The following is a 25,668-nucleotide window of genomic DNA, read 5'->3' as shown; positions in this document are numbered from 1 at the left end:
TAGAGCATTTTAACATTAAAAAAAAGTGCATCGATCACCTCCTCATAACTCAGAAATGTACCCACTTGTATACTCACCAGTATTCTTAGCTCAATTCTCCCATTATTAACTGCAATTACTTGCCTACGAGGATCTTTGTGAGATAAGGGCATATGGCACTTCTTGTCATTCAGGAATAACAGAAACAAGAATGAATAAGTGAAACATGATGACTGTAAAATCTTCAGGAATGTTTCTTTTTAAAGTTTTCCAATATTTTACTATGAATTCCTATATATTTTATTATTATACTCTGAGAATTCCTTTAATTCCAAGGATTAATTAATATAATATTATTATTAACAACAGATGTATTATTATTATTAGTAGTAGCAGTAATGATTAATGCTAACCTCCCCCCCCATCCTCCTCAACCTAATGATTGGTGAGATAGCAATGCTACTTTAATAGGGAATAATTATAGAACAGTAGGGTTTCTTATTGTCTTTCGTGTCCGATAACTGTTTCATATCCGTATTATTTTGTCTTCATGGAGTTTAGAGGTCAAGTTCAGTCATCTCCATATTAGGCCTGCTAACTCGCCATCAGTTGAAGAGGACTGATAAAAATTATGCTCATCATATATGGGATTCCAACCTAGGCCTTTCTAATTAAAGGGCTTCGTTTATACCGACTGAACTACACAAGCCCTATTGTGAGCTACAAAGAAACAATGTCGAAATCGTGTATTACAATAACTCTCTGACATAACGTAATTCGCCAGTACAAGAAGCTTTAAAGAAGTTTCGAAATGATATTAGTAATTCTGCTCTGGCTGGATGAAATTTAATGAAATTTTACATTTAAGATATATACGTAAGTTAAAATGCAAGAAAATAATTATTACATTTCAATGCCCACTTCCATATGTTGTCTGTATCTTGAGTAACATTAGGTATTGTTACCAAATACTTGAAACAGTAGTTTGCAAGAAAAATGACTTTGATGAATTAAGAAAGAATTCATCGAAAAATTTTCGGTGAATTGTTTTTTTGGTGAATTGCATTTTTGACGAATTGTTGTTCGATGAGTTGTCATTCGTTGAATTGCTCATTCGATGAATTGCCTTCTTGATGAATTGTCATTTATTAAATTATCTTTCGATGAATTGTTTATTTGGCGAATTGCTTTTTCGATAAATTGTCTTGCGATGAACTTTTATGTAACCATTTAAACACACTCTCCTCTTGCATTTCTAAACCTGAAACCTGCCCCATCCAGGTAGTATTAAAAACTGCTTTGCCAGGATGAAATACCCCAATAAAGAGTTCATTGAACAACTCCACTATGTCCTTTGCATCAGTCACTCTATTCCCATTTTTATCCAACACTGTCATTCTTCCACAATCATTTCTCTCTCCTCCTACTGGCCACATAGCTTAAAAATTGCTTAGGTTTTTCTTTGGATCTCAGGGCCATTCTCTTCTCACATTCCAGTTTTCCCCTTTCTTACCATACTAGTCACTTTCCTGGTCCTGAGTCTTATATTGTTCATGCATCTGCTCTCCACTCGTCTCCTTATATCCCTTCCATATCCTCTTTTTAATCTGCAGTTACTGTTTGATATTGTTTGTAATCCACCTTGCACCAAATTGTGAATATTCGTTCACAATTTTCCAAGCACTAAAGATATCTCGCCCTTTCAATTCCGCCTTCCATGGAACCACCCCAAGTTGATATCTAAGACTATTATAATCACTTGCCTTATAATTCCACATACATTCCTTTCTCTTTGATAATCTTGCATGTCTATTCATCTTCCAAGTCAAAACCAAATGGTCACTCTCTCTTCAGCTGGGGGCAGAGATGCTATCACATTTATAATCAGTTCTTCTGATACTATGACTAAATCCAAAACTCTTGAATCTCGTGTTCCTTCTACTACATGTTGCCTAAGAGATTTGTCCATCAAGAATTCTAGAAATTCCATACCCTTATTATTACATGCAGTTTCCTCTTCCTAATATATAATGCCATAGTTAAAATCTCCCATAACAAGCATTCTTCTTGCACTTGCCAAGCTCAACTGTCTAAACATCTCTTGCTCATTATACTCTATGCTCTCTGGCTTGTATCAACACCACTAAATATCCTGTTTTGCCTCTACCTCACATCATATGCTTTCAAAACCATTAGTGCCATTGCCTGCCAAATCATCCATTCTGAGAGGATATAAATCATCACTTATCATATGCAGTACTCCACCACTTCGTTTTTCCTTCCTATCCTGTTGAAAAATGTTATATATCATGCTACTTCTATTCCTGTCAGTGTATCATCTTCCATCAATCATGTCTTAGATCTCCCAGTAATCTTTGGACTGGCTGATGCTATAAACACCACCAATTCATCTCCTTTATTCCTAATACTCTTGGCATTAGTATAAAGAATCAAGGCATTGATGCTGTTTTCATACCTATCATTATCCCCTCCAGACTCTACTGGATTCAGCATTACCCGCTTTATTCCCTCTTCTTGCAAGCACCTATTCCCTCAAGACGCCACCCCCACTACCATTCACCCTGATAATTATACTTTCCTTGCATTGACACATTGACTCTTCCAGAGAACAGCATTCTCTCCAGATGCCTATGTCCTTCCTCATTCAAATGTAAGTCATCTCTTGCATACAGTTCCTTTCTGTCCTCAAATGCCTTCCAAGCATCCACATATTCCATGCCTCTCCTTTGATACATTCTGACTATCATACTATTCATTATTAATACTCTTCTCCTCAGCTCTTCATTATCATACATGGGCAACATATACACTATCTTTCCTTCTCTGAATCATCTTCCATGCAACCTCAAGCATGAAGCTCAGATCTCTTGCCACCCAAATCATGCTGCCTGTCAAGTCATTCATGCCCACTATCACAATGATCACATCTACCCTTTCAACCCGCTTAATTCACATAGTCACACTTTCTATTGTTCCTCCAGGCAAACACTCCTCAGATATTCTATTTTGCACACCAAGAGTTACACAGTCTGTATATATCACATCTCTTACATTCTGTTTCTTCCATGCTCAAATTCATCCTTCACTCTCTCTCTCTCTCCTCTAACAATTTCTTCCTTTATGCCTCTGCTTACCTGCTATCCTGGTATCTCTCCCTTCCTGGTTCAGGCACTTCCTTGCCTTTTTCTCATTCCCTCCTTTCTACTGTTTCTGTTCTCTCCTCTTCTATCATTCCCATAACTGTCTCTTGCTCCAACTTTGATTCACTTTGCATTCATCGTTTCCATTCACTTAATCTCTTCTACTCATTCCACCTCCTCCATCAGCCCAGCTCTCTTTCTCACTCTTTCTGCAAGCTACCCACACTAGCTTGCCAAACATCCTCCCATCTAAGATCATCTCTGAAAAATGATTCAAACTTTCCCCACTTTTATTTTTTCATTTACATTCTGCTCATTATCCTCACCTTCTATATCTGTAATATAGAGGGTGAGATTCTATATCTGTAATAGTTCTTTCTTTTTTTTTTTTTTTTTTTTTTACAACATTAGAGAGTGCCAAATGAGGACTTTAGATCTCTTGTCTGTTACAGTTTGAACTGTTCACTGACTCACTGTTGCATATTAATTGTAATATATAGTGTGGTGATCTGAAGATGCTGGTTTAAAATCTAATGAAATACAAGTCTATTAATAAATATCGTTTCTTATAACTTAGTTTGTTTGGTATTGTAATACCATTAAATATAAGTTATGAATAACGTTCATCACCTAAGCTTGTCTATTTGTCTAAAAAAAATATATATTTTATTTTTCTTTCAGACCTTTTGTTGCATTTTTTTATGACATTCATATATGGTATTGGTAACATAAAATTGTTGTTATCATTATTATTACAGGCTATCCAAGGAGCCTCACATAATCAAAGGAGGCCCTAAATATCATGCCAAGCACATGCAACATTTGTGCATCTATCATATTTTGTTTCAAACTCATTCATAGTCATTTCACCCACAACAGATTCAGCCAACCTATTTCACTCTTCACCACTCTCCAAGCAAAAAATATAGTTCCAACACCTTTACTAAGTATACTCTTGCTCAGTTTCCAAGGATGGCCCCTGGCTCTCCCACCACAAGACCTGCTCTGAAAAATTTCCTCTGTATTAATCTTGTAATAACCCTTCAATAATTTGTACCACCTCTTTTCTGCCTCTCAACCAATTCCTGTAACCCATAAATCTTCAACCTCTTCTTGTAAGGTTCATTCCCTAGACCTGCTACCAACTTGGTCACTTGCCTCTAGAACCTCTCCACCTCCAGATCTGCATGCAGTAGTCAAGGTGGGGTCCTATCAAGGCTTGATAAAGAGGAATAATAACCATAAACATCATCTGTATTAACTATTGCTTTACCCAGTTTTTCATCATCAGAAAACAACTGTTCTGTTGTTTTCTGATGATGTATCCTATATCATTAATGTACAAATGTCCGAGCGGTTAGCCTAGTGGCTATGCACTTCACAACCATATGCTTGGGGAAGGAGTGTCCTAGGTTCAATTCCCATTGATGACGCGAGAAGCTTAAGGATTTTCCTCAGCCATTGCCAAGTTAGCCGGTGTTGGGCGTGGACAGCAGGGTTTTTGCCACCAGTTTATCTGGGGATTTTCATCCCGCAAGCAGGCAAACCAGTCCAGTGAACACATGGATTACCGTCAGGAATACTGACCCAGCCATAGGTCTGATTCGTCAGCTATGCTGGTTCTGGAGCCTGGATAAAATTTTGGGGAGACGGAGATGGTGCCATACCTCCCTGTAAAGGGGACTCATGGCCATGTATCATCATACAATTATTATTAATGTACAAATTAAATAGTAGTGGCCCAAGATATGCCACTTGACACAGGCCTTCTTCTGAACTCTACTCCTGAGTAAATTATTCTCTGATATCTTTCCATCAACCACCCTCTTATCTACTTCACCAACTTTATATCCAGCCCTATGTGCTACAGTTTACTGATTAGAATTCCATGTGGTATCCTATCAAAGGCTTTTGCAAAGTCCAGCAGTATCACTGTAAAACCATTGCCTTTATCTAACTCAGCTGTCATTGTATTATAAAATGTGAGCAAGTTACCAAAGTATAACCTACACTTCACAAAACCATGTTGTCCTCCCAATACAATATCTCATTTCCATCTATCCATTCCTGTATTTTGCTCTTCACCAACTTATCCAGTACTTTCACAACAACTCCTGATATGCTGATCGGTCAGTAATTTGCTACATCAGTCTTAAACTCTCCTTTATGCAAGGGAATTATTTTCCCCTCTTTTAACCCCCTGGGACTAAACCAGAGCCGAGACATCCATTAAACAATGTCATCAAACGTTGACAATTCCTTAGCACCTTCATGTAAAACTTGAGCTCATTACCATCTAATCTCATTACCATAGCTGTATTCGCATCACGGTTCTATAATATGCTATGCACCTCCATTTCATTTACCTCAGTTCACACATAAGAATTTGTCTCATGATTTAGTTACCTCTCTACCATTGGCATTCAATAAAATCATTCTGTCATAAATATTCTTCCTTTTACTTACACCATACCTAAAGAACTCTTGGGAATTATCTTTGGACTGCACTACTGGTTTCCTTTCATACTCTGCTTTTCCCTGGCTGGTTACCCTTCTGGCCTATGCGTTGCACTGTTCATGTGCCTGCTGGTCACCTTTCTCCTTGAATTTCCTCCATAAATTTTTCTTTTTTTTTTGTAGTTCTAGCTTAATGATGATATTCATCCATTTAACTCATTCTTGCAATATCACCACCTGGATGATATACTCTTGCAAAGTGTTCACTTAGTAATTCTACTATTTTGACTGATTCAGTTACCTTCCTACCATTGGCATTTCTCAAAATCATTCTGCCGCCATATACATTTTTCTTTAACTTGCAGCATATCGAAAGAACTGTTTGGTATTCTCTTCAGCCTGCATTGCTAACTTCCTTTCAAAATCTGCTTTTGCTTTTCTTACCACACTAGTTAACCTTTAGGCATATGGCTTGTACTGTTCGTGTGCCTGCAGGTCGCCCTTTTCCTTAAATTCCCTCCACAATTGTTTCTTTTTTTGCAGCTCCAGTTTAATGGTGTTATTCATCCATTTAATTCCCACTTGATTTACTCTCTTGAGTAAATCAGCAGCCTGCCATTACTTCCCTCAAACACTCCTTTAACACTTCCCATGTGCTATCAACATCCAGCCCTTGCAGTTTCACATGCCATGGCACTGATCCAAGCAATCTCCTAAGCTTGTCATACTTACCTGTATTTCCATATATACTCCTTAACTGAAAATTCCCCACATTTAGCCACCCCTCAGGTCCAGACCATATGATCACTCTCGCCAATTGGTGGCAATGGTGTCATATTGGTTATTGCCAAATTCTCCGATTCAATTACTAGATCTAGTGCTCTTAAACCCCTAGTATATTTCATCACATAATACCTCAGGTAAGTAAGTATTCCTAAGTAACTGCATAAATTCCAATTTCCTTCCTCCCATGTGTCCTCTCCTCCTTCCAATCTATGTTTCCATAGTTGAAATTCCCTGTAATAATCACTTGCACTCCACTCACTGAGCTTATTTGCCAATGCATTCTATCTCCATCATCCTTTCCATACCTTGGTCTACTGAAGTATCCAACTGTATATTTTGTTCTGCTTGCCTCTACCTCAACACCAGATAGCCTCAAAGGTGCTATTTTCACTGGTCTGCAATTGAGCTTCTACTCTCTTTAAATTGCAAGCCATCAGCTATCATGTGAAGGGCATAATGTGTTCCTACCTGAACACTATGCTCTTCACATTCTATTCTACTAACTATATCATCTTCTGGCCAGGATGAACTAACCGATGCCAAAAACTTCTCCCCCTTTTTCTGAATGCTCCTGGCATTTCTATACATAAAGTGCTAACGCATCTTAGGCCTACCACTATCCTGACACTTTATACTAACAATCCCATTCTAGTTTACAGTGGTACTAACTTAGGCATTTTATTCACATTGCTACTCTTAAACTGCCTCACTAATATCTGCATACTCATTTAACAGCTTCCCCCTAAAAGTCCTAATTTCCCTGATTTTGCACTTTCACATCATTCAACAACACTTTTTCCAGACTCTGGATACCAAATCCATTCAGATGCAAACCATCCTTCTTGTATAAGTCCTTTTGTCCATCATACTCACTCAACAAACTCCATATTATTCCTCTTGCATAACCTATGCATCAATCATTCACTTATTGTGGCCCTCCTTCTCAGCTCAACTTTGTCATACTGCAGCAACAGACTCACTAATCTATGCTTTCTTATTTTTTCCTTTTGTACTTCCAGTAATTCTTTCATGTCCTTCCTCATACCATACTTTTCTCCTTTCAGATCATTTGTTCCAGCCAAAACAATCAACTCTTTCATTTTACCCTTTTGCACTCCAAATAACCTTATTATTAGAGTGCAAAATGATGAGCCTAATAGACTCATTGTGAATGACCCACTCTAACAATTGCTTACATAATACCTATCATAGCTCATTAATTTTTGCACCCAGGAAGAACAATTTTGTTAATCTCTCACCAATCACACCTCTTATAATAGTATCACCATACAAGATTCACTTCTTGATTTTTCCTTCTTTCTTAGTCAAGCATTCCTTTCTCTATTTCTTGTACTTTCTTTCTTTCTGATATCAGCTGATGCACTTGCCAGATATTTCATCAGAAATAACAGAAATAAATTTTGTCACCTTCCTATTGGTATGCTGAGTAAAGCATTTGGTCAAAGTAAGACTGGAGTCAAATTGTAGCATGTACACAGAATCAAAGACTCATTGTGGGAGACCCATTCTCACCACTGTTCACATAATGCCTATCATACCTTATTAACTGATGATGCACTCACAACTGCCTCCTGGCAACCCATTCCACCCATTCACCACTCTCCAACTAAAAATATTTAGTCCCAGTGCCCTAGGCTAATCCACTGTTACACAATTTCCAGAATTGACCCCTTGTTCTCTCCCTTCCTGTCATGCACTGAAAAAGAGTTTGGTACCAATCATCCCTTTAATACCTTAAATGTTTCTACTATGTCTCCTCTTTCACTGTCAGCAAGTTTTTGAAGCCCAGAGCCTTGATCCATTTTCATAAGGGGCATTTTCTAGACAAGTCACAATCTAGGGCACTGGCTTCTGGATCCTTTCCACCACTTTATTCTCATGAAATAAAGGGAACAAGGTCTATTTACAGCAGTTCAGGAGTGACCTTATTATAGCCTTATAAAAGGAAATAACTTTTTTTATCCCTGCTTGTGTGTTCTTCAACAGCCATGTCATCTGATGTGCTGTTTTGGTCACCTTTGCAATGTGCCCTCTAAACTTCAACCATCTGTCCATAATAACTTCCAAATTCCTGGCCTCAATTTCCTGGAGCTCAGTTTCATCAATATAGTATACAGCTTGTGATCTCTTCATTCAAAAGTGCATAACCTTACACTCCTTCATGATAAATTGGCCTAAATTTACTTCTTTCCTTATTGCTAGTCTGTTTAAGTCATCTTGAAGGATTTATACATTGTCTTCATTGGCTGTTGCTCTTCCAAGCTTCACATCATCAGCAAACAACTGAATAGTTGCTCTTAAATAATTTCCTATGTCACTGATGTATAAATTAAACGCCAGAGAACCAAGAAAAGAGTTGAATAGTACACTGGTAATTACCTGCCCGTTCCCATGCTAAACGCCCCTATATACCACTCTTCGACACACACACACACACACATATATTCATCAACAATCCTTTTATCCAAATCACAAGCTTCATATCCATCCCCATTTTATTTCAATTTATGCAACAGAGTTCCATGTGGAATCCTGTTGAATACCTTTGCAAAGTCCAGCACTGTCAATGATTAACCGTTCTTTATTCAACTCAATTGTCACTTTATTATATTAAAAAAAAACAGAGTATGAAAATTACTGAGGCAAGACAAAATTATGTTACTCCCAGTAAAGTATAATCTTCCTGTCCACTCATTCATGGAGTTCTGAATTCTATCTTTTAAACTTGGCCTATAATTTGCAACTTCCATCTTGGAGACTGTTTTATGCAGTGGAATTATGTTCTCTTTCCATTGGTACAGATTCCCAGAACTGAGGCTAAATTAAACAACTTGTTCAGAAAAAGTTTCAGTTCCCTTGCACATCCTCATAATACAGGGGATGATATGCTATCTAATCTCACTGCTGTGTCTGCATTAAGGCTTTCTGCAATATTGGCAGAACCTCCAATTCATCTATCTCTATTCTTCCATCAGTCAATGTCACATCTAGCACTGAAATATCTCCACCTGGATGGTACACACTTATGAAATGATCACTCAGTAACTGAACCATTTCATTTTCTTCTGTCACCTTCCTGCCATCAGCCCTCATTAATCATTCTTCCTTTTACTTACCACATAATGAAACAACTGTTTGGGATTTCTTTTGATCTCATCAGCTAGCTTCCTTTACCATACTGGTCACCCTTCTTTCTTTCTTGCATTATACTGCTCATGGGCTAGCTGATTTAGCCTTTTTCTTTATATTCAATTCACATTTCTTGTTTTATAATGCCATTCATCTATCTAGTTTCTCTCTGATTTATCCTCCTGCCTCTCTGGATATCCAACCTGATAATGATTACTTAAAATACCCTTTACCATCTCCCATCCACAGTTAACAAATTCTCCAAATTCTTACATCATGGCAATGGGCACTGCTCTAATCTAACTCTCAGTTTGTCGTAATTACCTGTTTTGTAATTCCATTCTGTATGCTTGACACCCTATTCCAGGTCAAGACCACATGACTGCTTCCTCAAAGCGGAGGTAGTGCAACTATATCATCCTCTTTTCCACCTTTCCACCAGTTTCTGTAATCCACAAATCTGCAATCTTCATTCCATATACCTGCTACCATCTTTGTCACCTGCCTCTGGATCCTTTTCACCTCATTGCCAAGAAACCTGGTGCCCAGATCTGCAAGCAGTAGTCAAGTTGGGGTGTTATAGGCATTATTATTGACATTAGTGAGACAAGGCTGACAGAAGATGATATAGTTAGTGGGATAGAATATGAAGGATATAGTGTGTTCAGGGAGTATACAAAGAAAAGAACGTATTGGGTTGGAGGTCAACTGAAGAAGTAGAAGGTTGGTTGAATGGATAGCATATACTTCTCCAACCAGCAGGTTGTGAATTCAAATCCTGCAATGGACATGGATATTTGTGCATGTCTTTCAATAGTAGATAAACTTTAGTGCACAATGTAAGACTATCACTCTACTTTCTGAAGGGCTAAAGTGGGCTTTAAAAAAAAGTTTGGTTTGCAGAGGAAAAATTCTAGATGATGTAATCCCAAGCGTGTATCTAAGTAATCCTAATGTATGAATGTTTTACAATCTATTGTGACTGAGATTCATTAAAACATATATGCTTTTTATCTGGAGGGGGTGGGGGCACAAATGGATATGTTTAAAGGATGATTTATCTTTTTTAAAAATGTATTTACTTATTTTTTAGTAATGACCAATTTTATGATATACAAAAGTAATCCTTATATTAATAAAAGACATTCATAAAACCTTTTCAAAGCCATATAACTTAAAAAGCATACCTCTTGAACAAGAAAACAACATATATATTTCAAAGCCATATCTGACACTGTCCTTTTCACAAGACCCATGTAAGCATTTATCAAACCTTCTAATCGAGATACACTCTTTTTATTTATATCACGTCGAGTTTCCAACCTTTGCTAAATAGAATACACAAAGAAAATTTTGTTTTTAAAAAGACTTTGTAAAAGTCTTTATAAAATATATTTCAGAATATTCTGATAGATTTAAAATTATCATTCCATCAATTTCAATTACTTTTATATTGTTTTTATTATCTTCACTGTTTTTCATATTTAGTTTCATAAATAGTCATAGGCAAGAAAAGTTTTCCATATCAATTTCTGTAGGCTTCTTTCTTAAGACATATTATCTTTAAACCTTTACATCAAGACTGTTTGGAACAATTTCTATAGCACATCAATGTGAAGCCGTCCATAAATAGTTAAGAAACTTTCTGATATACACTTAAATTTTTTATGAATCTCAGGTAGAAATATTTATTGAATGATACTCTTGTTAACTGAAATTTGAAGTTAAACGAAGTGACCCGTTCAAAGAATGAAAAGTACCAAACATTAAGATTATTGAACCTATTAAAATATACAATATTACTCCTATTATTATTTATTACTCCTATTATTATCCAAGACCACCAGGAAGTCAAGGACTAATCGACGGAGGCAGAAATTCACCCACACCAAATGTCATAAACTCTTAAACCCATTCATACTGGATGCACTTGCTATTTCAACAGATAAGCTGTTTTCCACTCACTCATTCACCACTTTGTGAGACAACAGTCTAAAGTCTACCTCTCACCTGTTTCTTAACCAAACACAAACTTAACTTCCATGAATCCCACTGTCCTAATCACAGTCTTCCATATAACAAAAAATTTAATCATTTAATCACACACACACACACACACACATATATATATAAAACACATTTTCAGACTTTTATAGACCTCTATCATATCACCATGCTTCCTCCTGTTTACCAGTTCATATCTTCTCAAACTGTCCTCGTAATTAACATTCTGCAGTCCTTATATCATCTTTTTTTTTCTCTTTTTTGTACCCCTCCAAAGCTTGTTTATCCCCTCTGAATTCAGGAAACCAAATTTTTTTAACAGTAGTTCAGATATGGTCACATCAAGGCCTTGCAAAGAGGAAATGACCTCCTAATTCTTATTATTATTATTACAGGCAACTCCAAGGAGTCCTTAAACTCATTGAGGGAAGCCCTAAACATCATATCAAGACTCTGGCAGCTTATTCCACTGATTCATTGCCTCTCCAAATATAAAACCTAGTTCTAACACCCTTGCTAACTAAACTCTTGCTCAGTTTCCATGGATGGCCCCTAGTTCTCCTGCCACCACACCTGTTCTGAAAACTTTCCTTTGATTTAATCTTGTAAACACCCTCAGTAATTTTGATGTCTCAATCATATCACCCCTTTTCCAATTATCAACTAGTTCTTATAACCCACAAATCTTCAACCTGTTCTCTTAAGGCTCATTCCATAGACCAGCTACCATCTTGATCACTCGCATCTGGATCCTCTCTACCTCCTCTCCCCATCACTAAGAAACCCTGGCACCTAGATCTGCACACAGTAGTCAAGATGGGCTCAATAAAGAGGACCAATAACCTGCTTGTCAAAGTATTCTTCCAGTAACCAAGTGATCTGATGAGCTGATTTATCAACTTTTGCTATGTGCCCCCAAACTTTAAATCCCTATCCACTAACACTCCCAAGTATCTGGCTTCATCAATTTCCTGGAGTATGGTTCCACCAATGTGGTATACTGCTGATAACCTTTTCACCCCAAAATGCACAACCTTACACTTTGCCATATTAAAATGACATCCATTCTCCTTAGTCCAGTCTGCCATTCTGTCCAAATCATCCTACAAAATTTTGACATCATGTGTATTCACTATTGCTCTACAGAACTTTGAATCATTAGCAAATAACTGAACAGTTCCTCTCAGATCCTTTCCCATATCATTAATAAACAAATTAAATAGCAGTGGTCCTTGAATAGAACCCTGCAGCATACCACTGGTCACAGGCCTTCTTTTGGACTCTGCTCCTGAATAAACTACATTTTGATATCTCTCCATCAACCATATTCCTATCCATCTCATCAACCGTATATCCATCCCCATGTGTTGCAGTTTACTGATTAGAATTCAATGTGGTATCCTGTCAAAGACCTTTGCAAAGTCCAGCAGTATCACTGTAAACTGACTTCCTTTATCCAACTCAGCTATCACTGTATTATAAAATGCGAGCAAGTTACTGAGGCATGATCTTCACAAAACCATACTGTCCCCCTATACAGTATCTCACTTTCATCTATCCATTTCTGTATTTTGTTCTTGACCAACTTCTCCAATACTTTGATGACGACTTATATGCTGATTGGTTGGTAATTTGCAACACCAGTCTTGGAGCATCATTCGTACAATGGAATTATTTTCCCCTCTTTCCACCCCAATGGGACTAACCCAGAGCTGAGACTTAGATAAACAATATGGTTAAGGGCCCTGACAATTCCTTTGCTGCTTCATGTAAGACTCAATCTGATATACCATCCAATCCCACAGATTTATTCACATTAAGGTTCTGTAATATGCTATTCACCTCCATTTCATTCACTTCAGTTCGTGTATAAGCCATCAGTTCCCTCATTCCTGCAATATCACTGCCTGGATGATATTATTATTATTCAGGCCTCCATGGAGTCGAAAGACTCATCGTGGGAGGTCCTTCCTAAGAACATAAAGTCTGTCAAGACTCATCGAGGGGAGATCCCCCCTAAGAAACACAAAGTCTATCATACCACTCCTTAAACTCATTGACCGTTCTCGCTCTCACCACTCCATCAGGCAATGCATTCCATGGTTCAACCATCCTCCATGTAAAGAAACCACTTCTCACCCTCTTGCTCACAGTTTCCTTTCGTAATGTCCAGGGATGGCCTCTTGTCATCACTCCTTCCCGCTGTTCAACCAAGCGAAAGAACTCCCCAGTGTCAACCCTGTAACCACCTCTCAATAGTTTAAAAGTCTCAATCATATCACCTCTCCTTCTTCTATCCACCAAACTCTGAGTCCACATTCCCTCAGCCGATCCTCGTAACTATCCTTGTACAATCCTGAAACCATCTTTGTCATCCGTCTTTGTATCCTTTCCACAGTTAATTTATCCCCTTCAAATCCTAGAGACCAAATCTGAGAAGAATAGTCCAAGTGTGGACTGATCAGAGACTTATACAACGGAATGATAACTGTTTTTTCTCTGCAGGTCAGTGTCCTTCTCATAATTTCAGCAATCCTCTGTGTTACCTTCACCACCTTTGCAATATGTCCCCTAAACTTCAGGTTTCTATGAACCATCAACCCCAGATCTCTTGTCTCCTCTACTTCCTCCAGCATATCTCCTCTCATAGAGTATGCTGCATCCCATCGATGTTTCCCAAACCTCAAGACCTTACATTTTGCTGCATTAAACTGACCCCCATTCATTTGCTCATCTACCTAGCTTATTCAAATCCTCTTGCAGGGCTACCACATCTGCACTCTTACCAATAATCCTTCCTAGCTTCGCATCATCCGCAAACAACTGAATATCCCCTTTTGTTGACCAATCTGACATCCAGACCCATGTGTTGCAACTTAAATATCAGCTTATCATGTGGCACCCTGTCAAATGCCTTTGCTAAGTCTAAGAAAATTGCAGTATATGCCTTTTCCTCATCTGATGTTCTTGTAACTTTATTATAAAAGGCTAGCATATTGCTAAAACAAGAGCGCCTTTTCACAAATCCATGTTGACTCACACAGATAACATTACCCTCATCTGCCCAATGCTGTATATGGTCCCTCACTACTTTCTCCAAGATCTTAACAACTACTGATGACACACAGACTGGCCTATAATTAGACACTTCCAGTCTGTTACCACCCTTATGCAATGGCACTATCTTACCTTCCTTCCATTCCCTGGGCACCTTTGCCGAAGCCAGACTTTCATTGAAAAGCCACGTTAAAGGCACTGTCAGTTCCCTGGCACATTCTCTCAAAACTCGTGGTGAAATATCATCCAGTCCCAAAGCTTTACTGACATCCAGAGTACTCAGTATCTGAAACACACACACTCCTCCTGTACCTCTAAACCTCGAACCAGCCCTATCCCTCTAGCATTAAAACTGACTCCTCTAGGATGAAATACTCCAATAAAGTGTTCATTGAACAATTCCACTATGTCCTCTGCATCAGTCACTCTATTCCCATTTTTATCCCACAATATCATTCTTCCACAGTCATTTCTCGTCCTACTGGCCACATAACTAAAAAATTTCCTACGATTTTCTTTGGATCTTAGGGCCAACCTCCTCTCATATTCCAGTTTTGCTTTCCGTACCACACTAGTCACTCTTCTGGCCTGTGTCTTATATTCTTCATGATATACTCTTGCAAAGTGTTCACTTAGTAATTCTACTATTTCGACTGACACAGTTACCTTCCTACCATTGGCATTCCTTAAAATCATTCTGCACTTATACATTTTTTCTTTTACCTGCAGCATAATGAAAGAACTATTTGGGATTCTCTTTAGCCTGCTTTGCTAACTTCCTTTCATAATCTGCTTTTGCTTTTCTTACCACACTAGTTACCCTTCTGGCATGTGCCATGTACTGTTTGTGTGCTTGCTTATATGTCAATGTTCGCTTCAAGATCCCAGTTATCTTCCGAGTTGTATTAGCAATTTTTGCAATGTGACCCTTTGAATTTCAGTTTCCTATCCACCATAACTCAAATTCCAAGGGATGATTTTATGTGACATTTGGAAGTCATTTGTTATATCTTTCAACACATCGGACTTTAGTTTTTCTGCAAACTATTGTGTGCATTTTCTGAACAATGACTGACCCATGCCAGCTTCCATGTTCCACGTGCTTCTGTTTTTGCTTTTAATTTTATGTAACTGTTCCTACATATTTGGTTTTTAGTTATGTAAGGATTCATATTCTGCTTATTGTGACTTATTACTGATTTATCAGAGAGTTGTGTATGGTGGAGCAGTTTCAAGGAAGCAGAGGGTTACAAGTGAGGTCCCACAGTCAGTACTGGAACCTATATTGTTTAACCTTTATATCAATGACATCGTCAGTGGATTGAAAGTGGATATTCAGTTGTTTGCAGATGATGCAAAGCTGGGAAGGATTATTAGTAATAGTGCAGATGCGGCAGCCCTGCAAGAGGATTTGAATAAGCTAGATAGATGGGCAAATGAATGGAGGTATCAGTTTAATGCAGCAAAATGTAAGGTCTTGAGGTTTGGGAAACATCGATGGGACACTGCATACTCTATGGAAGGAGTTACACTGGAGGAAGTAGGGAACATTTTGCAAAGGTGGTGAAGGTAATACAAAGGATTGCTGCAATGATGAGAAGGACGCTGACCTGCAGAGAAAAAACAGTTATCATTCCGTTGTATAAACCCTGATCAGACCACACTTGGACTATTGTTCTCAGATTTGGTCCCCAGGATTTGAAGGGGATATATTAACTGTGGAAAGAGTACAAAGGCAGATAACAGATGGTTTCAGGAATGTACAATGATAGTTATGAGGATCGGCTGAGGGAATGTGGACCACAGAGTTTGGTGGATAGAAGAAGGAGGGGTGATATGATTGAGACTTTTAAACTGTTGAGAGGTGGTTACAGGGTTGGCACTGGGGAGTTCTTTCACTTGGTTGAACAGCAGGAAGGAGTGATGACAAGAGGCCATTCCTGGAAGTTACAAAAGGAAACTGTGAGCAAGAGGGTGAGAAGTGGTTTCTTTGCATGGAGGGTGGTTGAACCATGGAATTTATTGCCTGATGGAGTGGTGAGAATGAGAACGGTCAATGAGTTTAAGGAGTGGTATGATAGACTGTGTTTCTTAGGGGGAGCCTCATCTCAATGAGTCTTGATAGACTTTGTGTTTCTTAGGAAAGACCTCCCACGATGAGTCTTTTGACTCCATGGAGGCCTGAATAATAATAATAATTGTATATTTGTGTGTTCTGCCTAATCCAAATGACGTCACTAGCATATGTGGTGAAACTAGTAGGTTTAATTAAATAACTATTATGACCTATAAACCCGGTGATAATTAATTTGGTTACATTCATATTTGTTCAAAAAATTCAGCATACTCATTACTCTTATTATTTTTGATCTCCAGGGATAGCCCTAAGACTCATTATGGGAGGTCTGCCTTAGACAACACAAAGTCTAGCATAATATTCATTGAACTCATTTGCTGTCTTCACCCTCATTACCTATTGGGTAAGGCATGCCATGCTTTTCTCACTCTCCAAGTAAAAACTTACCCTCTTACTTGCTACTTCTGTTTGTATCTTCCTGGGATGGCTTCTTGTCCACATTCCTTCTTCTTGTTCTACTACATGAAAAATCTCCCCAGCATCAATCCAATAAATACTTCTCAACAGCTTAAGTGTCTCAATCACATATTATTCATTTATCTCCTTTCCTCCAGAATCTGCAGCTTACATGCCCTCAGTCTATCCTCCTAACCAATTTTCTGCAGTCCCAATATCATTTTTGTTATCTGGAGTGCTCAGTATTCCGAATACATCCTCTAACCCTTCCTTTCTCTCTAGAAAGGAAACTGGATTTATCAGGATGAAACATCCTAATAAAGATATCGTTAAACAGCTCTACTACATCATGAATAGCACCCAACTATTGTTTTTATTCAATGAGGTTTTGGTCCACAATTTTTTCTCCTCCTGCTAGACCCATAGCAAAAAAACTTCTTGGGTTTCTCCTTGGATCAAAGTGCTAATCTCCTTTCATATGCTTATTGTTCTCTCCTGGCTACACTAGTCACCTTCTTAGCTTGATCCTTATATTCCCCATTCAGTTGTTCTCCACACCTCTCTTTCTCTCTCCCCTTTATGTATTCCATAACCTCTTCCTCATATGCAATTCCATTTTGATTTTCGTAGTCATCCATTTTATTCCAAGTTACTTTATCTTCTTTGTTCAAGGTATGAAATTTGTGACCATTGCTAACAAATTGCAAGCGATGCTATACTTCTTTCCTGATACTTTTGCATGCTTATTCATCCTTAAATTTAGGACTACATAGTCACTTTAACTGACTGGAAGCAAGTATGGCATCTCCATTACAATAGATCCTCTGATGTTATGATCAAATATAAAATTCTTTATCTCCATATTCTCTCTTTCTCTCTACCATATATTATCAAAAACATTTGTCTATCAAGAATTCTAGAAATTCAATTCCTTTATTATATGTGCTGTTTCCACTGATCAGTTTATATTGCCACAGTTCCCCCATTGTGATTACTCATTTTACACTTGCCAAAGTAAATTGCCTATGTATTTCCTGCTTATCATCCTCTATATTCTCAGACCTATATTAACATCCCATTAAATATCCTCACACCATGAACAGGTGTGAGACCCCACTTTATCACTCCACCACTCCATTCCATAGTATGCTATGTCCTGCAAATCCTTCTGTTTCAACCAAGTTTTGCTAGACACTTTACTGATGTATCTGATTCTAACATTCACATTGACTGATGAGTTACACATGGGATGGAATGGCTTCCTAGAGTAATTTCAGCAACCTTAATGCTTCTGGCAAAAGTGCAAAGCTGACCAAGGATCTAGAAGAGACAATTTTATATGTCACATCTATCACTAAATAAATTACTTTCAGAACTTTCTGCAATTGTCTAAAATGTCTTATATTAGTTTTTTACCTGTTAACAAAGTGTGCATGTGTGTGTGTGTGAGAGAGAGAGAGAGAGAATATTTTGGATCCTCATGACTACATAATTTAAATATAGTTAAGTAGTACCTACCTTTTGGTTGCATTCTGGCTTTCAAGAGTAAAATGCATATTCAGTTGTATTCAAATTATTTACATAGCATGCAACATAACTAAGTACTGTAACAAAATATATATAAATGTTAAATACATTAAAAGTTAGATCATTTCTAATAACATTTATTTTAAACAAAATCAGATATTTTGTATCTGTTCACAGACTGGCTTCTTAAAAATTATAAGACAAAGAACTTCTTTGCTATGCCTATTGTCATTTCTAGCTCATTTTGTGTGGAGCACAGATAATTTACCAAGATATTTGTAGAAGGAATATGAAGAATATATCTACATGAATACCCCAATATATTGTAGACACTGCCACTTGTATATTATGATGTTGTATTTGTTTTTGTTGAAGAGTCATCTATGATTATATTAGATAAAAGTGTTTACAAGAATTTAAATTTAATAGTATTTGTGAAACAGGGTATCTGACAGTCATAAATTTAAATCTAAAAGCATTTAAGAAGCTATAAATTAAAGATGCCAAGAAATTATATTCTCAGTTTAATCCTTTTAACAAAGCTTGCTCATGAAGTTTCTTCATGACTGGGCTACTTGTATATAGAGGCTAATGACTTCACATCAATTGCCTTAGTATCCCATAATGCAAAGTATGTGTCCTTTCAGACATGTATAATGCTATGCATCATGAGAAGGACCAATTTTGACCTTTATTAAATCTTGATTAAAAGAATAATATAATTTCTTGGCATCTTTAATTTATAGTATCACTAAGTGAAAACTTTCAATACTTAAAAAGCATTTTATCTGATAAAGCTATAACTAGTAATAATAATGATAATGTTATCAAACTAAAATAAATAAAAAAAAAAATGAGCACAACCAACCAGATCATTATCTGAATTTTCCTCTTCTTTACTGGTAGAGTCAACATCATCTTGTGGTTGATTTGAAGCATTATCATCAGGAGAAGATGAAGGAGAATTTCTATTTCAGAGAAAGAGCAACAAATATATCTTATATTATACTACAAGTACATACACCATGTGCTTGTACTTATACTACAAGTACATGGTGTATATTTTGTGATAGTAGAAGTAAAGTTATTATTTTCCAACAAATGTGCTATGCAAGATGTATACCTTAGTTCTTGATATTATTATTAATGCATAAAAGCTCCATGGAGTCAATTATACTGAATGTTAAACTGATTGTACTTCCAGTTCCTAACACAGTTCATGCATTCCCCCACTACTTCCACCAGCCTCAATGCAAAAAAATCTAGTTTTTACTTATCTCTTCATCAAACTGTACACAACTTTTAGGGATGGCCTCTTTTCATTTTTCCCCTCCCACCATCCATGATATGTATAATGCCTTCTCTGTTAATCCCGTAAAATAATTTCAACAAATTAAATGTGTATATGACATCATTTTTTTTCTGCCTAAATTCTGCAATGTAAATTTCTTTGGCCTTTCCCCATCACCAATATTCCAGAATCCTGATATTATCTTAGTTTTATGTTGCTGGACCTTTTCCAAAGTTTCCACATCACAATAGAAACTAGATGACTAAATTTATATATGACAGTCCATGTATGGTATGTAATGCCTTATATTGCGGAAGCACAAATATTTCCTTATCTCTATTGTCAGAATATTCCTCAAAGCAAAATTGTTAATCTGATGAGTGGTATTTTGTTCTGAGGAGTTCTTCCATCAGATTAATATTAAAAACAAATTAACACCTTCATAGAGCAGTTGTAGATCTCTTCAAGGTGAAACTCTGTTTGGAAGAGAATGGAAAAATTAAATGGGATGTGATCAGACTCTCAAAGCATGAAGAGAGGCATTAATTAAATTAGAGAATGGACATTTATTATACCACTCCAACTGTGATAACAATTCCATTGGTGGCATAGATTTTCTAATACATAAAAACTAAAACAAAATATAGTCTTCATGAATGAAATATCAACCTGAATAGCAGAAATAAGAATATCTATATAAATAAAATATATCAAATAAAAATTCTACCAGTTTATGCCCCAACTTCAGATCACTCAGAATCTTTGACATAAATTTAAAGAATTTTATATAATTATCATGGTTGACTTAAATGGAAAAATAAGTGAAAATAATAATAACCAATGGGAAAATTTGGATTGAGGAGAGAAACAAAAAAGGAGAAAGACTGCTATAATTCACTGAAGAAAACAGACTCTTATTATGAATTCATTTTTTTAATAAAAAAGAAATATCATAAATCAACAAGGAGAAGTCCAAACAGCCAGACCTTGAACGAAATAGACAGCTACTAGTGTAGATGAGGTTGAATATTTGACTAGTGCATTGGATTGAAGATCGGCTATCTGATAGATATTAGCAAGTTGTGTATTGGGGGAGGGGGGGAATATCCTGGAAGAGGAAAGTCACTAGTGGTGTGCCTCAGAAGTCTGCTTTAGGGTCATTGCTGTTTAACCTTATGTTAATGATATTGGATTTGATTTTAATGGGGATATTCAGTGTTTGCAGATGATGCAAAGTTGCAATGAACTATGAGGAGTATAGCAGATGTTTTGGCCTTACAAGAACACTTGGATAGACTGAGTGAATAAGCACAGGGGTTGGGATTCCAGTTCAACTCTTGAAGGGGATATATTGTTGGCAGTGAAAGAAAATAGATCTTGGGATAATGGTGGATAAGGATCTAAAAGTGGGAGGACACATTGCCAAAATTGTGAGGACAACATAATGAATCTGGCAATGATGAAGACGACACTGATTTGCAGAAAGAGATTCTAGTTCCATTGTATAAGAACACACACTACCCACTCTTGCTCATGGCCTAATCAAGGCCATGAGCAAGAGTGGGTAGTTTGCAGAGAGAGAGAGTGAGAGAGATACACTGAAAGAAAAAGTGGAATGTATCAAACAAGCTGAGAAGCATGAAAGAAGAGATTAGGCAACTGGAAACACAATATGCAAAGTGAATCAGAGTAGGAGTGAAAGAGAGTTGTGGGAATGATAGAAGTGGAGAGAATAGGAGAACTAGTAAAAGAGAGAGAATGAGAGAAAAGTAAGACAGTGCTGGAATCAGGGATGGAGAGATGACAGGTAAGTGGGGGAAACAAAAAAAGAAAGTATATATTGTAACAAGTATTATTAGAGGATTTTTATCTAGTCTCCGAGGAAGCTTTCATTGTCAGTCATCAATGAAATGTAAGTCTTCGTGAAGATCACTAAGGAACACATGGATTATTCCAAAACTGTGTTCTTAAGTAGTTTAAAAGCAAGACAACTCATGATGAATCTCGACCATATCATCAAGAACAAGGTGTTCCCCAAGGCTCTGTCTTAAGTGTAACCCTTTTTGCTATTAAAATTAACTCAATCATTGAACAGCTTCCTCCCACTGTAAACAATGCTCTATATGTTGATGACTTCACAATTTACTGTCACTCACATAACATGAGGGTAACTGAAAGACAACTTCAGCAAGCAATTGATCATGTCTTTCTGTGGGTTCTAATAATGGATTTAGATTTTCAACAGAAAGAAGTGTCTATGTACACTTCTATCGAAAATGCACTCATCACCCAGATTCTGAACTAAGAATGGGACATACTGTTATTCCAGTAACTACAGAAACCAAGTTCTTGGAACTCATCTTTGACAGAAAACTTACTTTTCTAGCACACATTCATCAACTAAGAGAAAAGTACAAAAGAACTTTGAATCTCCTTTGCACTCTATCCTCTACTGAGTGGGGTGCTGTTCGAGCTTCATTGCTCCATCTTTATCGTGCACTTATACGTTCAAAGCTGGATTATGGGTCCCAAGTCTATGGTTCTGCAAGACAGAGTAACCTATGATGGTTGGATTCCATCCATCATCAGGGTATACGGATAGCTACTGGTACCTTTCGCACTTCACCCACTCAAAGTCTCTATGTTGAAGCAAATGAACTAGTTCTATCACTTCGACGGAAACAGTTATCTCTTAATTACACCCTAAAAATAAAATCTCTCCAAGATCACCCTACATGGAATAGTATCTTCTCTTTGCATTGGGAAGCCCAATATCGCACACGCATCAAACTGCTATACATCCTTTTGGTCTGCATGTTAAAGAAACTGTACAAGCTGTTAGTATAAATGTTGACAACATTAGCTACACTAAACATAACAGCATTCCTCCATGGCAGGTTTGCACACCATCCTGCAACCTCTCACTTTGTCAGCAATTATTTAATGCCCACAGAGCAGCACACGCTGATTTCTTACCCATCTATACTGATGGTTCAAGAACTAATACCTCTGTTGGCTGTGCTGCTGTGTTTCCTGACATTATTATCTCAAATCAGATCCCACTCTGCAATAATTATATAGCAGAGTTACATGCCATTCAGCTTGCACTTATGCATATAAAAGAAGACTGCTACCAAAAGTGTATAATTTATACAGACTCACTGAGCTCTTTACAGGCTCTCTCATATATATAATCCACATCCAGTACTTTATGAGGTGCTACACCTACTTCACAAAATAAAAATCCTTAATTTTGATGTTCAGTTCTGCTGGATTCCCAGCCACACTGGAATTAAAGGAAATGAGGCTGCAGATGTAGCTGCTAAATCAGCCCATACCTTCTCCTCATACTGTTTGACATTTCCATGTACAGATAGCTTATAAGATCAAAGCTAATTGCACTGTGGGAGTCAGCATTAACAAACAAATTATATAACATTAAACCTGAAATTAAACACTGGAACTCTAGTCAATGTAAAAAGAGAAGGGAGGAGGTTGTTCTTGCTAGGCTCCGCATAGGTCACAGTCACCTTACGCATTCTCATTTACTGAGAACTGATGATCCTCCCATATGTGAAAAATGCAAAACACATCCCACTATTCATCATATTCTGGTAGATTGTCAAAAATTTACACGAGAGAGGAATGAAATTTTCACCTATCTAACCAAGCAATATACACTCAGGGAAATGCTAGCAGACTCAGGCAATTTGCATGATGTTTTTAATTTTTTCGAAAGAATTAATTTGTACAAACACATTTGAATATAAATTTGTTTATATGTAAATACTGTTTTGTTTAACTTTTATACATACACATTATTCATTAGGTTAAATCTGACCAATTATGTATTACCGTAGGCCTTTATCTTGTATATTTGTAGCACCCTGCTGTAATTTTGTTAATATGTAAATATCATAATGCTAAACTTAAATTTTATGCATATATTCTGTATAATAATTCCTTTCTGACTCTTTAAGTATTAGTACAATAATGTTTGTTGTAATCTTAGTATATGTAAATACTGCTTTCTTTGACTTGTTTTGTATATACATATGTTAACCTGTTTATCTATTTATGTACTGCTGAAACCTCCACAGAAATTTTGTTTATATGTAGATACTACATTGCTCAACATACATTTTGTGTATGCATCTTATTTACTACTTTATTTTTCTAATAATCATGTAGTGCTGTAGGACACCTTGTCTATTTGTGTACCTTCTAATAATTCTCTTTATATGTATTGCTAAATTCAGTTTATACTACATTGCTGGATGATGATCCCTTTAAACTGGATGATAATCCCTTTTTGCCTATTTCTGTATTACTATAAAAGCATCTATTATAATTTTAGATATATATAGATACTGCACTCCTTGGCTTAGTGTTTCGTATTTTATGTATTAACTTATATTGTTAACTATTTTTGCACTACTGTAATAACCTCTGACTTTGTGTGTTGCTGTGCCCTCTGCAGCAGTTCTGTTTATCTATAGATGCTGCTTTGTGGAACTAGATTCTTGAACAGGCATATTGTTTCCAATTTTCTGTAAATGCTGATTGTGTAACCTTTGGTATGGCACAGTATGACCTTTGTAGTTTTTATGCCAAATAAACTATAAACCGTTATGAAATGTCACAAATATTTCACAAATGTTATGTTATTTTACTGTATGAATCTGCATTCAAAGCAAAAAGCTGGAGATATTTATAGAAGAGATTACAGGATTTCAATCTAATTATTATTAATTATTATTATTATTTCATGACACTTTTAAGGAGTCCTAAGACTCATCAAGGAAGAGCACCTACTCTACAATTCTCCGTCTCCACTATTCACCAACTACACCACCTGCTACAACTACAATCATCTACACTGTTATATCTTTTGCTTTTTCTTAATTTTATCTTTATCTGTTGTTATTTTAGGTTACTTATTATCAGTTATTTCGTTTGCCGACAAATTTATAGTTATTTTGTGACTACGCCAGCCAGCAACTGAATTCTGATATACTATCCTAGATTACTTAGAAAAAAAATGCAGGGATCAAGAAGTTTTGCAGTCGTGGTCCCGTTTCTTATGTTACTAATGGATTTCCCTCTAATACACAAGTTCGTGATTTTCCAAGTGGTAATTCAATCCACAGAAACATGACAAACTCAGTTGGTTTACACATAAGAAATACATTTATTTTGACACAAACATAGAGATACATATTAGTTAAACCTTCAATTCTAAAAGAGTCTGAGTTCCCTCCCTTCTCTTAAATTAGCACATCCAAAAAAGTTCTACACTATAATTTCTTATACTGACAAAATCTTACACTTCTATATATACCTATTCTCAGACTCTGTTAACTTATATTAAATTACCTATTACTATCACACACATAAATTACATATATATATACAAGCCAATCCTACAATTCTTGCATAGATTTCATGAGATAACATTCCTTCTTGTATTCAGACTTTATCCCCCCCCCCAGAATTTTAGTTAGCATTCAAATTAAACTTTAACTTAATGACATTAATTTCCTTCTCTCGACACAAACAGTCCGAAACCTCTGTTTCCTATTGGGCTCAAGCCTAAGATGCCTTTTATTCCTTAGATGTAGACAAAATGTCCAAATGCAGACATTTTGTCTACATTCTTTAGACACTGCACGGAAATTGGCTATTTTCTCAAAGTTCAGTTTCTCCTTCCTCCATGGTTACTC

At 36.7% G+C, this 25,668-nt stretch overlaps 1 protein-coding gene across 1 annotated transcript in view; it reads right to left on the bottom strand.

Moving 5' to 3' along the window:
* LOC150093744 (dynamin-1-like) overlaps positions 1 to 25,668 on the bottom strand; it is a 300,405-nt gene that overhangs the window by 18,275 nt on the left and 256,462 nt on the right. The window contains exons 14-15 of the mRNA XM_090412966.1: positions 19,523 to 19,622; positions 10,721 to 10,861 (exon numbers count right to left, since the gene is read on the bottom strand). Coding sequence (XP_090269092.1) covers positions 10,721 to 10,861; positions 19,523 to 19,622 — 241 coding nt within the window. The remainder of the gene's footprint in view (positions 1 to 10,720; positions 10,862 to 19,522; positions 19,623 to 25,668) is intronic.

This window comes from Typopeltis vanoorti, chromosome 23, assembly GCF_054136105.1.
Source record: "Typopeltis vanoorti isolate ZY-2024b chromosome 23, IOZ_Tvanoo_1.0, whole genome shotgun sequence".
NCBI classification, from domain to species: domain Eukaryota; kingdom Metazoa; phylum Arthropoda; class Arachnida; order Uropygi; family Thelyphonidae; genus Typopeltis; species Typopeltis vanoorti.
The sequence above is the reverse complement of the archived record's forward strand: the minus strand, read 5'-3'. Positions and strand labels throughout refer to the sequence as shown.